General features: G+C 39.6%; 1 protein-coding gene and 1 long non-coding RNA gene across 2 annotated transcripts; both read right to left on the bottom strand.

The window, feature by feature from the left end:
• Window positions 1–7,692: 7,692 nt before the first annotated feature.
• LOC120110897 (NEP1-interacting protein 1-like) lies at window positions 7,693–9,990 on the bottom strand. Its single transcript, XM_039126846.1, has 5 exons — window positions 9,675–9,990; window positions 8,803–8,981; window positions 8,454–8,537; window positions 8,196–8,363; window positions 7,693–8,091 (listed from the first exon to the last, which is right to left on the bottom strand). The coding sequence occupies exons 1-5, from the start codon at window positions 9,829–9,831 to the stop codon at window positions 7,954–7,956; spliced, it is 726 nt and encodes a 241-aa protein (XP_038982774.1). The 5' UTR covers window positions 9,832–9,990; the 3' UTR covers window positions 7,693–7,953.
• Window positions 9,991–11,787: 1,797 nt separating this feature from the next.
• Window positions 11,788–13,009, bottom strand: LOC113462013. The gene is made up of 2 exons (XR_003384261.2): window positions 12,068–13,009; window positions 11,788–11,958 (listed from the first exon to the last, which is right to left on the bottom strand). It is a non-coding gene; the product is annotated as an uncharacterized LOC113462013 (long non-coding RNA).
• Between the last annotated feature and the right edge of the window lie 823 nt (window positions 13,010–13,832).

Genomic DNA, 13,832 nt, shown 5'->3' with positions numbered 1-13,832 from the left:
AGAAGCAACTGTTACAGGTATTGTTAACAATATTCTGTAAGCAATGCATGCATTTGGAAAAGAATATGTTTGTTTTATAAAACTTAAAGTATCAATAGGGGTACTAGTTTCTGTTCGTAAAACTTCTTTTAAAACTTTTAACTCTGAAAACAAATCATGACCATCAATATCAGAATATTCACCATGCTTTAAAAAGATTTCAAGATTAAGACAACACTTTTTCAAATCATCTTCATTCAAAGATTTTAACTTTCTAAAATTAAACAAAAAATCAAAAATATTTTTCTATATGGTAAATTGTTCAAACCTATTTTGAATTGAAGAAATAGCTTGATCTACTATATATAAAAAGTAATCAATTTTAAAAGATTCTTTAGCTGATCTTTCTGTCTCATCAACACTATTTTCATCAAAATATTTTTTTCTACGGATCACACGTTTTTCACGAAATGTGTGTTCTATTTTCATTTCATTTGTAATTTCTTTAGATAAATTCAAAGCGTTCATGAATCCATTTTTCCTATAACTTTTCAAATAAGAAAGAAGGCATTTTAATTGATCTATAGCAACATCAATATGCATGTCTTCAGATTGCAAAATCTTACTAATTGAGTTAATAGCAAACAATATATTATACCAAATATTCATGCCTAATAAGACTTCAAAATTCTCAGTCTCATATGTAGCTAAGCATGTGGCTTCACTCTTTATTTTAGGAACTTCATTAGTTTCTGCTAATTGAACTAAAGTATCTCTTATTTTAGGAGTTTAGTTTTTAATTACTTTGACACTTTCAATACGACTTTTCCAACGTATCTTGTGACAAGGGTTTAAGAGTTAATATGGATATATTATTTTGTAAAATTTTCCATCGTTTTGTAGAAGAAGAAAATAAGCTATAAATTTGTTGTATCACTCCAAAAAAAGATATAGTCTCAGAACATGAGTTAGCAGTATCACATAATACTAAATTCAAGTTATGACATCCACATGGTGTGTAAAACGCTCTAGAATTTATATTTAATAATCTTCTTTATACACCTTGATGTTTTCCTTTCATATTAAACCCATTGTCATACTCTTGTCTTCTTATATCATTAATTTCAAGTTTATGTTTTTCTATTATATTTATAAGTTCATTAAAAAAGCCTTTTCCAAAGGTATCATCTAATTCTAAAAATTCTAAAAAATATTCTTGTACTTTTACTGGACTTGTTGAAGTATCTACACATCTTAAAATTAAGGTCATTTGTTCCTGATGGCTTATATCAGGAGTGTAATCAAGTATTACAGAAAAATATTTTGCTTCTTTAATCTTTTTAATTATTATAGCTTTAATTTTAGATGCTAATATTTGAATCAATTCATTTTGAATATTATCACCTAAATAATGATTGTGAATTTCACCATGTTGAATGCGTCAAACATATTCTTGCATTACTGGATCAAATTCTGCAATTATTTCAATAAGACTTAAAAAATTTTCATTATTGCTTTGATAGATCTTTTTGTTCTTTTCTCGAAATGCTAAATTATTTTTTGAAAGATTTTTCACGATAGCAATAATTCTCAATAGAACTTTTTTCCAATGATCCTTCTCTTGGTTTATTTGTTCTTGGAGACTTTTATCAATTGTCTTATTTTTTAGCAATCTCACTTGTAAATCAATCCACCTATTCATGCTAGTGATATGTTCATTAGTTATTTCATGACTTTTGAGCTTGATACCTAGATTTTTTCAATCTCTAGTTCCTTCATTGACTAATTGACTCGTGCTAGGTTTTGAATCAAATAATTTACAATAAAAACAATATATCCTATCCAAATCCTTCGAATACACTAACCATCTTCTATCATATTTTTCACCATTAGGTAATTTACGAATGTAATGTATCATAGAGAAGTGTATATTGTTTTCTTCCTTAGGAAAATGAAGATCATAATCTCTAATCGGACCTTTTTCTACTATTAAATCTCTCAACTTTGTATCAATATTTTTCCATTGACCAGGATCATATAAATTTGTAGGAATAGAAATAGTTTCATAATCTTTTTTCTTGTTTATCCTATCTCTATCTGATTCTTCATTGTGCTCTTCACTAGATATTGTTTCAGTAGATGTTTGAATACTACTATGAATTTGGTTGTCAATCTCATTTTGTTTCATTCTTTTTATGTCATTTTCTAACTCTATTTCAGATGCATGCTCTGTTGTTAATTCCTGAGTTGAATTTGATATGGTTTTTTTCTTGTTTGTGACAACAAATCTATCTAGAGCTCCTTTTTGAGATTAAATGAGTTTATCGATTTTTCTTTTCTTTTTGAGTTTTTCATACCCACATTCATATTTTCTATTAGACATTTTAATCTAAAAATAATATTATCAAACAAAGCAATTAAAAAAACACCACAAACAAATTAAATTATAAAAAAGTTAAAAATGATAAAATTTGATTGTGTCAAAAAAAAACGAACTCAAGTTCCGACAAGTAGTGTCGAACTTGACGGGGAGAAGAGGTTGAATAGTGCCGAACTTGACGGCGAGAAGAGGCTGAACCGCTGAAGTCACAACCAACCTACAACTAGACTAAAAAAAATCAATTGTAGTGTCTCTAACTTGACTAAATCAAAATCAATTGGACCAAAAAATTAATCAGTTGGCCATATATTTCCTTGGTTTTTTCCATTATTGTATAACATTAAATGCAATAACCCAATAGCAACAACTCAGAGAAAAACTGATGGCATATGAAAGAAATTCTCTTCATATACAACTACTCGGTGCTCACATAACTATTAGATAATAAAATAACAAATACTATGTAACTCCATGTGAAATAGTAATTACTACGTAACTCCATGTGAAATAGTAATTACTATGTAACTCCATGTGAAATAGTAATTAGTGATTAGTCAATAGATACGCTCACCACTGCAGCACTGCCTGGGAATTGAGATTTGGGATGTTAACGGAGGATGGTGGACTTTGAAGCGGAGCTGTTGCCCAAGGAGACAACCCAAGAGGGGGGGGGGGGGGTGAATTGGGTTTTAATTAATTATTGATCAATTAAAAATAAGGTGAGTGATTAACTAAATATATTGCAAGTGAATTAGTTAGATCACTAGATGCACTGAGTGAAGAGAGTGAAAGAGACAAGGTGCAATACAAACACAGAAAGATTTATAGTGGTTCGGAGCCAACTTTTGCTCCTAAGTCCACTCCCCAAGCCGCACTTGGGAGTTCACTATAATCCCTAGGATTACAGCCGGTTGTTTTACAAGCTCACAACCCAACTTGTTGTTTTCACGAGGTCACAACGAACTCGGTCGGTTTTGACAGGCTCACCGACTAGAACCACTCGATTGTTTTTCCGGGTTCACAATCAAACCCAGTTGATTTTTTCCAGTTCACCAACCACAACCTTACACCGTTGGTTTTATTTTTGGCTCACCAACAAACCTTACAATCCTTGATTCAATCCCCTGATTGAATCAAGTATTCAAAAAGAAGAGTTTATAGTTCACAAGAAAGCTTCCAAAAAAGCAAGTGTGAGACAATATAAACAAAGTTGAGTTAGAAGCCCTCAAACAGATTTTAGATGAGGAAGTGGGGGCTTCTCGATTTCTGAGTCTCCTCTTGAATGTGCCAAAGGATAGAGAACAGTAGTAGAGCCTTGAATGCGAAGGAAGCACTTTTTGGTTTGAGATGAATACACCTCTTCCTTCTTTTTCTTGGATTCACTTTACGAAAGCTCTTGGTGGTTGAAATGCTTTAATGCTCAGATAGAATAGCTCTCCTATTTTCTACTACTGTTCACTCTGGCTATTTAAGTGATTCCTTTCGAAAACTAGCCGTTAGAGAGTGATTTGGAGCTGTTTCGATCCGTCTGTACAATCTGATAATGTATCCGTTGGGATCGGAGTCGACTCGTACGATCTGGAGTCGACTCGGCTGTTACTGGAGTCGACTCGCGCTTTACTGGCGATGACTCGCCCTCTGTTCCAGATTTGAATTAAAGTGTATGCCTCGTCCTGAGGTCGACTTGGACCAAACTGGAGTTTACTCGCCAACAGCTGGAGACGACTCGGGCACTTGGGGTCGGCTCGTTCTTAAGATTCCAGAAACTCAACTTTCTGTTTTTCTTCCTCGAGTCGACTCGAGTTTACTTGGAGTCGACTCGGCTGACTTGAGAGGCGACTCGATATTTTCAGAAGACGACTCGTTCTCAGAGACCGAAAAATTGATTCTCTGTCTTTTGAACATTTCTACCTTGGAGTCGACTCGGACCTTACTGGAGTCGACTCGACTATCTTGGGGGTCGACTTTGGAACACTTGGAGTCGACTCATTCATAGGGTCTCCGAAAGCTGATTCTCTGCCTTTTCAGACTGCTTTCCTCTGGGAGTCGACTCGCCAAGAATTGGAGTCGACTCGGTAATAGGGTCTAAAATCCATCGTTCTGTCTTTTTGTCTGTTACCCTTTGGAGTCGACTCGGGACCATCTGGAGTCGACTTGCCAAGCATCGGAGTCGGCTCGAAACCTTTTGGAGTCGACTTGCTAACAGGGTCTAAAATTCATCGTTCTGTCTTTCTGTCTGTTCTTAGTCGGAGTCGACTCGGATAGTCCTGGAGTCGACTCGAGTTTATGCAAGAAACTTTAAGTGTCCCGGAGTCGACTCGCAAAGTTCCGGAGTCGACTTGTGATGCAGACTTTGGTTCAATTTGAGTCCAATACTTAGCAAAATAACTTTGAACCAAAGCTCGAGGCACTGAAACAGAAATTCACATATATTTGCCTGAAACACTAAATTGAATTCATTAGAACAACATAAGATATACTCAAAATGCTTTGTACTCATCAAAATCAATTAGGGAATACTCAATTACTCCACAGGAGTCGACGTGGCCGGCACCGCGGAGCGGTGGAGCCCTGAGGTCGGAGGAGCCGAGGACGGCGAGGAGGAGAGCTGAAGAGGAGATTTGGACTCCGGAGCAGGGGCGACCCAAGGGCTAGAGAGGAGATCCGGCCGGCGGCTCGCCACTCGCCGGGTTCTTGCCTTCTTGGAGCCGGAGGAGGAGGACGATGGCCTTTAGAAGTTTAGAGGCTAGAGCGGAGCCGAGGAGCCGGAGCCCGGAGGTCGAAGGCTGGAGGTCGGAGGAGCCAAGGACTGCGAGTAGAGCTGGAGAGGAGATCCGAATTCCAGAGTCCGAAGCAGGGGCGGTCGACCCTCAAGCTGTCGACGGTCGAACCTGCCGGCTGTCGGCAGAGAAGGGAACTAGGGAAGGGTCGAAGAACTGAAGTGAAGAAGCACTGGGGGGAGAGAAGAACGGAAGGTTCAGCCGTTTAGCAAAAAAAAAAAAAAAGCACCGGCAGAGAAGGAGGGAGGAAATGCTCATTGCTGTCTCAGCTACGTAGGCTTGTAGCCATGCCCGTCGCCCAGGCCGTAGCCTATCTCAGTTGTCTGTCGTCGGGGAGATGGGGACACATTGTAGCGGCATAGCCGTCGCTCGTCACCCTGCTAGCTTTTGGATGTGAAAGCTTAAAGCTATGCAGGCAAAAAAAAAAAAAAAAGACTCTTCACGAGTCCACGGGCAGAGCAGGGCCTTCCATGAGCTGGGGGGTAGTCGCCTAAGGCTCGAGCCGGCCTTGGCTCACTAGTCAAGTTTCACAAAGAATGCAAAACAACTTCCTAGTCTACAACTTTGTAAGCACACAAAGCATACCAAAAGACAATCAAACTAGATTCCTTAAATGACAATCAACTACAAGTAAGTAAATAAGAATTTGTACCTCAAAATAAAACATTGAAATTCTAAATTACAACCAGAAATATAATTTGCAAGCTGTGCTCCTGCATCTTTCTTCCATGCTCGAAAAGAGCTTGACTTCAGGTTGGAATCTAGATCATGCCAAAGTAGCTCATCCATCTTCTTCAAGTCTTCACTTGAAACCCAAGCGTTTTCTGACCTTGGCTTTCCTTTTCAATGTACCAATTAGTGAGTTTGAGTTCCTGGGTGCGGAGTGATGGAGCACATGTCCGAGATACCAATTTTTTTAAATTTTTTTTTCTGGCTAGCCTTTTTGGATGAGATCCTCAATTATTTTCAATAGTATCAGAGCGGACCCAGCCTATAACCTATATGGACTAGGGGACACTGCAGCATGATTCTATTAGGGCTGATCACAGACCGATCGTGGTGTTTGTGATTAAATTTGAATAGATTTGAACCCTTAACCTGACGAGGACGTCAAGGCTTGAACGGGATGAGTATATGAAGACCCATACGGGTATATGTTTAATCCCACATCGATTATATGCTGGATAGATCTTGAGTACTTATACAGGATCAAGGAACCCAAATAATACAGGATCAATTTGACCGACCAATTTCAAGACTCAAATGATAAAAATTTGGACATGATTATTTGCATTCTAATGAGATGACATCATGTTGTAAAATTTGAAAAGTTATCCAATTAAAAAAAAAAAGCATCTCATCATCCACTATAAAGCAAATTAAGCCCCTAAAAATTTAGCATGTGATTCAGCTTTTTACTATTGTGGATCTCAGCTTTTACTATAGTGAATCTCGCTTCTGAATCCTATTCAAATCTTAGTAATCAAAATACCTATATCAAATCTAATAATTCTCCTAAACCATTTGTACAAGGGCAGATTCCATCTACTAATATTCTGCTGCATCACTTGTCTTAAATCCTTGCTCTTAATTGCATGCTATTAATGGGACCTCCCCCATTTCCCCTTGTACCCTATTTATCCAAACTTAGAATAGTTAAAATGAAATTATATATAAATATAAGTTGCAACTTGAAGATGCATTAACTCATCAATATGGAGAGACTGACATTCCCACGTGCACATTAAATAACTACACCTGCTTTAATAATTTTAGATGGATTTATGCCATCAAGATATGCCTGCTTGTAGAGCAAAATATGATTGTCAATCAACTATGCCTGAAATATGATTGCAACTCTGCAAAGCAGAAGATTAGAAATCAAGATCAGAAAATAACAAGTTTGGCTTGCTATCATTATCAGCAATCCCTGTCATGAAGAAGACGGCCAGGTGGATTTATGGACTACCCAACAAGAAGATGGAAGTAAAAAATCATGAATTCGGTAGGACGTCCAGTTCTCAACCATACCATGATGTCAAGTTGAAAAGTCTTTCAGACATGGCCGACCATGATGCCATGGAGAGTGGTCCATAAAATTAATTTTTCAGACAAAGTTTTACTTGAGCAGTTATTTAGAATTTGGTTTGCAAAGTGCATAAATATAACTCAAGAAGAACTACAAAATTTCAGGACAGAAACAGCTGAAAATGTGAGGAAAATTTGATTGTGGCATCCAAACTGTGAAACAGCTCTGCCATCACCCAAGCTTAACACTAACAGGACTTGCTATCCATGTTCGACTTGCACAAGTTTTGTTCGTCGTTAATTTCTACTAAGGATCATCTTGTGGCTCTTTCTAATCCTTCCTCACAACTTCCATTTATCCCCTCTTTCTTGTCACTTCAGCATCGAACCAAGCCACACATTTGCTGAAACCTGCTTAAATAATTTTTTCATGGGCATGCAATTTGGGCAGTTTCTCCAATAATTCAAATGATACAGTCCCTAATTTTCCTGTCATATAATCATTTTTAACTACAAAATTCACAGTTTTATCCAACATTTACTTTGACACAATATTCTCTTTAAGGTAGATATTGCAGTCCACACGACACTACATTCCTTTATACAATTACTGATTTTAAGAAGGGAAATATTAACAACAAATTATACACGAAATAGTTAGCTGATACAGATGGCAGGCAAAACTTTTAAAAATTGTTAAACCACAAATAAACTTGTCTGTAATAAAAACAGATTCAAAACCATATTTGTTTATATGGACGTTGCAAAGAAAGCATCTACCCTCGTTTACAGGGAAAGGATCTCAATATCCCTCCTGCACAGAGGGCAAGAACCATGTCTAGTAAGCCAATTATCGATGCACGGTAAATGGAATATGTGCCGACACTCAGGCAAGCTCCTTGCTGTCTCTCCAATTTGGAAGTCCTACAAAGTAAATCCAGTCGCTTAGACGATACTAATTAATTAGGAAGCTAACACGCAATCAAATTATTGTGCATCCAAATAATTTACAAAGAGGAATTTGCAACCTGCAGGCATACCGAACAGCAGATTCTGTCACCTGAGGCATCCACATTGTTATCTGTAGTAATTTCAATCTTTGGGAGCTTGTCGACAGAATCCTTCGACATGCCCACCGGGTCTCCAGTTTCAAAGAAATCAGGAACCTCTATGTAGGGTGAGTCCAGGGCACTCATCTTCACTCAAAGAACATCCAGAATTATCCAAGATAATTTAACAGCTAGTTTATTTCAAGTGCTAGAATTCATCTCCAAATAAGTGGATACCTGACTCTGCACTGCACTTTGGACAGCTGGTCCAACCTTCTCTCGAACAAGCCTTCCACTCAAAAGACTAGAGACAATGTCCATCTGTTAAGAATCAAATTACAGTAAAATATCTAACATGGCTTTGAATCAATCTTCCTTCTATTGTGAGGCTTTAGTATGAGATAAGCAATGCTCTCTCTCAAATATAAAAAGGAGGACTTGAAAAATGTTAGACCTTGTCTGTTGCTGAATTAGAGGAGTAATGCAGCTACTTAGTTTGCAGATGGTAATAGGTTGCTCCCTACGAATGTTTGATAATTTCAGCCTTTTAGCTCTCCAAAGACTCATTTGAATGCTTTTGACTTACCAGGTATAAGATACTCCAAATCCCTGATTCATTGGAGTTCCAGAGATCAAGAGATGATTCGACAACCTCGATTGAGAAAACAGCTCCAGAAATAGCTCCAATTCCAGCCCCTCGGAATAAACCACTTTCGGTGGCTAGGCCAATCAAAGAACCTGTGACAGCCCCTATGAATGAACCAACTACACCAAAACAAAAGGAAAAACAATTATCAGCCAATGCTTTGCAAAGAATTTGTAGCAAGTCTCATTTACCTCCTCTTCTGCAAAAAGTAATTGGAAAGCAAAAACTTTTGCAAATCTAACTGGCGAAGAAAAGAGGGAAAAAAAAAAATTACAAACCCAGAAAATGGCAAACAAAGCAAGTTGGGAAGAAAAGGCCTTATGAAACTATAATCATGAAATCAACCAAGGAAAAAAAAAAAAGGATCGCATGTGTATTTTTTGATCAATTGGTACGGTCATTCTGATGATTGGGTTTCAAGTATGGTGTAGTTCATTTCATTATCTCATTGAAATAATTCATGAGCATTGCCCACCCTTAATCCAAAATATCAAATCAGATCGCACAAGCAAACCATATAACCCATGGAAAATTGGTAAACACCCACATAAGAAATCAAAACTTGATACACAGAGAGAACCAACTTTACCAAAGAAGCAGAGCTCAACTTCATCACCTTCTTCTTGCTTCAATGCCAGAGAAATTTCCAACAAGTCAACAGATAAACTAGAAACAACAAACAAAGAACCAAAAGAGACCTCTAGAACACTGCCATCTTCATAAAAAATCTCATCACAGATGGACTAACTAGCCAGACACCATTAGAAAGAACAAATTGGAGGGCAGAACATCAGAGAGAGAAAAAAACCAACCTATGGCAAAAACACAGGTCACTATGGCACAAATCACCCTTCCAAGCATCTCAGAAACAAGGGAGCTGTAGCTGCCACTTTCTCTTTCTCCACCGATCCCAGAAGAAGAAGTAAAGGAAGAAGAAGATGGTGGAGTAGAAGAAGTAAACAAATCCATGTTAAAGGGGCAGTTGAGAGGGAATTAAGCAATGGTGGAGGTATTGCAAAAGATTTATAGGAAGTGGGAGAAGGGAGAGTGCTGAGGAGAAGAGGAAGAGGAGGAGAAAAGGAGCCTTCGGGAAGAAGAGGGATACAGTAGAGGAAAGAAGAAAGGGACCGGCCGCGCAGTTATTGTAGTTTTAATGTGCCTTAGAAATCTTTTTTAATTTTAGCTACGAGACCCTCTAACTCCGTAGAGAGCCTTTCAAGTTGTTTGGATGGCCGTCGTTTCGTATGGAGATGACTGTGGAAGAGGACAGACAGTCTGAAAGGGTGTATTCTATGTGAGACTGGTACTTGATATCAAGCAGATATAGAGAGATTCATCTATGATGATCGATTGGATCCGGATGGCGGATAGGTATGGTGATGTTCATCCTCTTATCCGGAAGACTCACAGGATGGCTCAAATGATGGACGACTTTCAGGTAGCACACGTGTTTAGAGAGGTAAACAGGGCAGCAGACTGAGTCGCCTTCTTTGTCGTCCGGTATTTCGGGAAGTTTCTTTGAACGTCTGCATCAGATGTTCCTCGTTCTTGTATTTCTTACTTTTCCGTGATTTGGCAGGATGTACTCACGTTAGAGTTATATGACATGAGTAGACATTTTTATCTAAAAAAAATATATATATTTGTAGTTGGTTCTCGGCCTCTTAGATCTTTAGTTGAGGTCAATGCATGCACCTAATTTTGCTGCTTGCTACGTTACCTACGAACCAATAGTGTGACAACTTTTTTCTTGTAATGTTTTTCTTCACAAAAAAAAAATTTCTTGCCACATAAATCAACAAAATTTATAAGTATAAACAAGTTCATTGACAAGTACAAATGTTGGACCACAATCAACCCCTACATGTGCACCCAAAGAAATATCTAAATTTTTTCCGTATTTGGCATCATCCTACCAAACAATAATAATAAGAAGAGTAAATTACACCGATACCCTTTCAGGTTTGGAAGGCAAACATTTTAGTCCTAGTTATTTCTTCGTTGCAATGTGGTCCATCCATCCATCTATCTCTGTTAGGAACCATGATCACGTGATTGTCGCCTGATAAAAAAATTGGGCCCCTATTCTTTTAATTCCCTTCCCACTGGGATTAGCAGAGTTTTTTTTTTTTTTTTTTTTTTTGGGAAGAACAACAAATGACAAGCTACTATAACATAAACAGATTAGTGGCTCATATATACACTGATGATTCAGAATAATCAGAACGTAACATGGGAGGAATGGAGAAGAGAGAGGGTAGTAGAGAGGTGAAGGGGAAGCGGTTGGTAGACTTGAAGATAGGATCCATGACATCTGACGCTCCCACCGCGACGCCACCCACCTCCACAAGGAGTGCATGGAGGACCTCATCACCAGTGCCTACCCAGCCACCATGTCCTCAAGCACCTCAGCCTGGACTAGAGCAAGTCCTGCAGCTCAAACCTCCCTCCCTCCCTTCACAAACATCAGCCTTCCTTGATCATTCCCTACTGTCGTTGTTGCCTGCCACCTTGCAACCATCCCATTCTTCCTCCTCCTTGTGCTCTCCGTTGAAAAAATATTTTGTCTAAAAACTGCTATATCTTTATTTTATAAAGGTATTATAAAGAAATAATCTACAAGAATAAAATCAAAGGATTGAAAAGAGCTTGCATGGATCAAGACGTGTGATATACACTGCTCTAAGAATGTGATTCACCCTCTGCATGCAGATTTGCAACGATCCCATCCTCAAGGTACAACCCAGCTCAGTCCGATCCTCTTCTAACAAGTACGATCGCTGAAAAAGCTTGACCTGCCGACTCCTTAAGCAGGGGCGGCCCAATACATTTGGGGGCCTTAGGCGAACTCATTAGAAGGGGCCTTTTTTATTATTATTTAAATAATAATTTTTTAATAAGTATAAAAAAATTTTAAAATTTTTATTTAAAAAGTTAAAAATGATAAAACTTAATTGTGTCAAGAAAAACAAACTTGGATCCCGACAAGTAGTGCCGAACTTAATTGTGTCGAGAAGAGGTGGAATAGTTCCGAACTCGACGGCGAGAAGAGGCCGAATAGTGCCGAACCGCTGAAGTAGTGAAGTCACAACCAATCTACAATTGAACCATAAAATAACAAATTTTAAATTAATTACTTAACTAAATAAAAATTAATTAGACCAAAAAATAATTAATAAACTAATGAATAGGGTTACAGCCTTACAGTTACAGGGGACTGAGGCCTGAGGGAGTGAGGGGAGGAGGTCGGGACTCGGCCCACTCGGGTCTCGGGAGGTGGCCCGGTGGGAGTGGGACCGTGGGAGCCTGGGCCCTGGCGGCCTGGCCGGCTGGCCCCTGGGACTTGGGAGGAGCCGAGGAGGTCGGGTCCGTCGGGACTCGGGAACCGGGAACCCCGAGGAGGCCGCCGGCCGGAGCGGCAGAGGAGATGAGGAGAGGACGGGGTCACCGCCGGCGCCGGTCACAGCCTCACGGGAGGCCGAGGACGGCGAGTCGGCGACGTCGGCAAGAAGAGGATGGGAGGCCTCACCGCCTCGGCCCTCGGTCGCCGCGGAGGCGTGGAGTCGGATGTCGGACAGTCAGAGACTCGGAGGAGCCGAGGATGGCGACTCGGAGTCTCGGAGTCGGTGAGGACGCTGGACGCCGAGGAGAGGACGGGAGTCACGGCCTCACGGGACTCTGCACGGACGCACAGTGGACCGGAGCTCGGAGTCGGAGTCGGAGGACGGAGCTCGGAGCGCAGTACGGCGACGTCGGCGAGGAGAGCTGGAGAGGGTTTTGCCGAGTGCCGAATGCCGAGTGCCGAGAACCGGAGAAGGTTCCGGCATTAAAAAGGCAGAGAAGGGGCCCAATGGGGGAGAGTCGGACTGTCAGAGAGAAGGGAGGAGCCAGGGAGGAAAAAGCCGTTGCGTTGCCACTTGCCACTTGCCCGTTGCTTGTCGCCCGTCGTCCGTCGCCCGTCGCCCGTCGCGTCGCCGCCGCCCAAACCCGCTGCCGACTCCCTCCATAGCCCATAGCTAAGCCAGATAGCCTCATAGCCTGAATCCTGTCATCCTGATAGCCCTGGCCCCTGCTGCCCTTGCCGGCTTGCCCCTGGTCCTTGGAATAAAAAAAAAAAAAGACTGGGTGGGGGCCTTCCCTGGGCCGGGGGCCTTAGGCGACCGCCTCGGTCGCCTAAGGCTCGAGCCGGCAGTGTCCTTAAGTTACCTAATGAAAAAGAAAAACTTGAAAGAGGTTTGGAAGAAGAGAAAAAGAAAAAGAAGAGAAGAATTCTCTCTTTCGTCTCAGGAAGCAGAGAAGTAGTAATTTGGATTGAGTTTTCCAAAATACTGGACCTAAAGCCTATTTATAAACTCTGTCCGATGATCGATACATTGCGGCATTTCCGAAGATAGGATATTTCAAAAATGTCGTATTCCTATGGAAACTGGAACCAACGTTCTTTTCAAAAGAGTCGCAACTCTTTTAAACCTTTGAAAAAAGGATAAAAGTTTTAAAGTTTTAAAATATCTAAAATTTAGAAGATGAAGTTGGTATATTTATTTTTTAAAATTAATTTTTTTTGAAAAGTTAAAACTCCAACAAACCCAAAAAAGATTTAAATGTAGAAAAATTATATAAAAAAAATTGGGCAACTTAGGTGAGGTGTCCCATGGACTTGAACCTCACTTAGTGTTAATTGTTTCTATCTAAAGGAACTATAGTACATTAAACCTTGAACTAAGTCCTTTGACTCAGACTTCTACTTATCACACACACAGTACAGATTAATTGGATCTTTATGCAGTTAGCATCATTTAAAGGCCTTGCGCTTAGTACCTTAATTTTTTATATAAATTTTATTAGGGTTAGCCCAAATCTCAAGTCGTGCCTATACGACAATTCTCACATAGATAAGTCCTTCAAAGGTATTTATGATTTAATACCCTACAGATTTTCTATCTTGGACTCATTAAGAGTATAACTTAATA

The sequence above is a fragment of the Phoenix dactylifera genome, chromosome 5 (assembly GCF_009389715.1).
Source record: "Phoenix dactylifera cultivar Barhee BC4 chromosome 5, palm_55x_up_171113_PBpolish2nd_filt_p, whole genome shotgun sequence".
Taxonomy (NCBI): Eukaryota; Viridiplantae; Streptophyta; class Magnoliopsida; order Arecales; family Arecaceae; genus Phoenix; species Phoenix dactylifera.
The sequence above is the reverse complement of the archived record's forward strand: the minus strand, read 5'-3'. Positions and strand labels throughout refer to the sequence as shown.

Excerpts from the sequence above, each read along its gene's own strand:
- LOC120110897 (XM_039126846.1), bottom strand. The coding sequence starts at position 9,831 with ATGGATTTGTTTACTTCTTCTACTCCACCATCTTCTTCTTCCTTTACT. Across the intron at positions 8,364-8,453 it reads AAAGTGCAGTGCAGAGTCAG|ATGAGTGCCCTGGACTCACC; the intron begins GTATCCACTTAT and ends CTTTGAGTGAAG. Across the intron at positions 8,092-8,195 it reads GCTGTTCGGTATGCCTGCAG|GACTTCCAAATTGGAGAGAC; the intron begins GTTGCAAATTCC and ends TTTACTTTGTAG.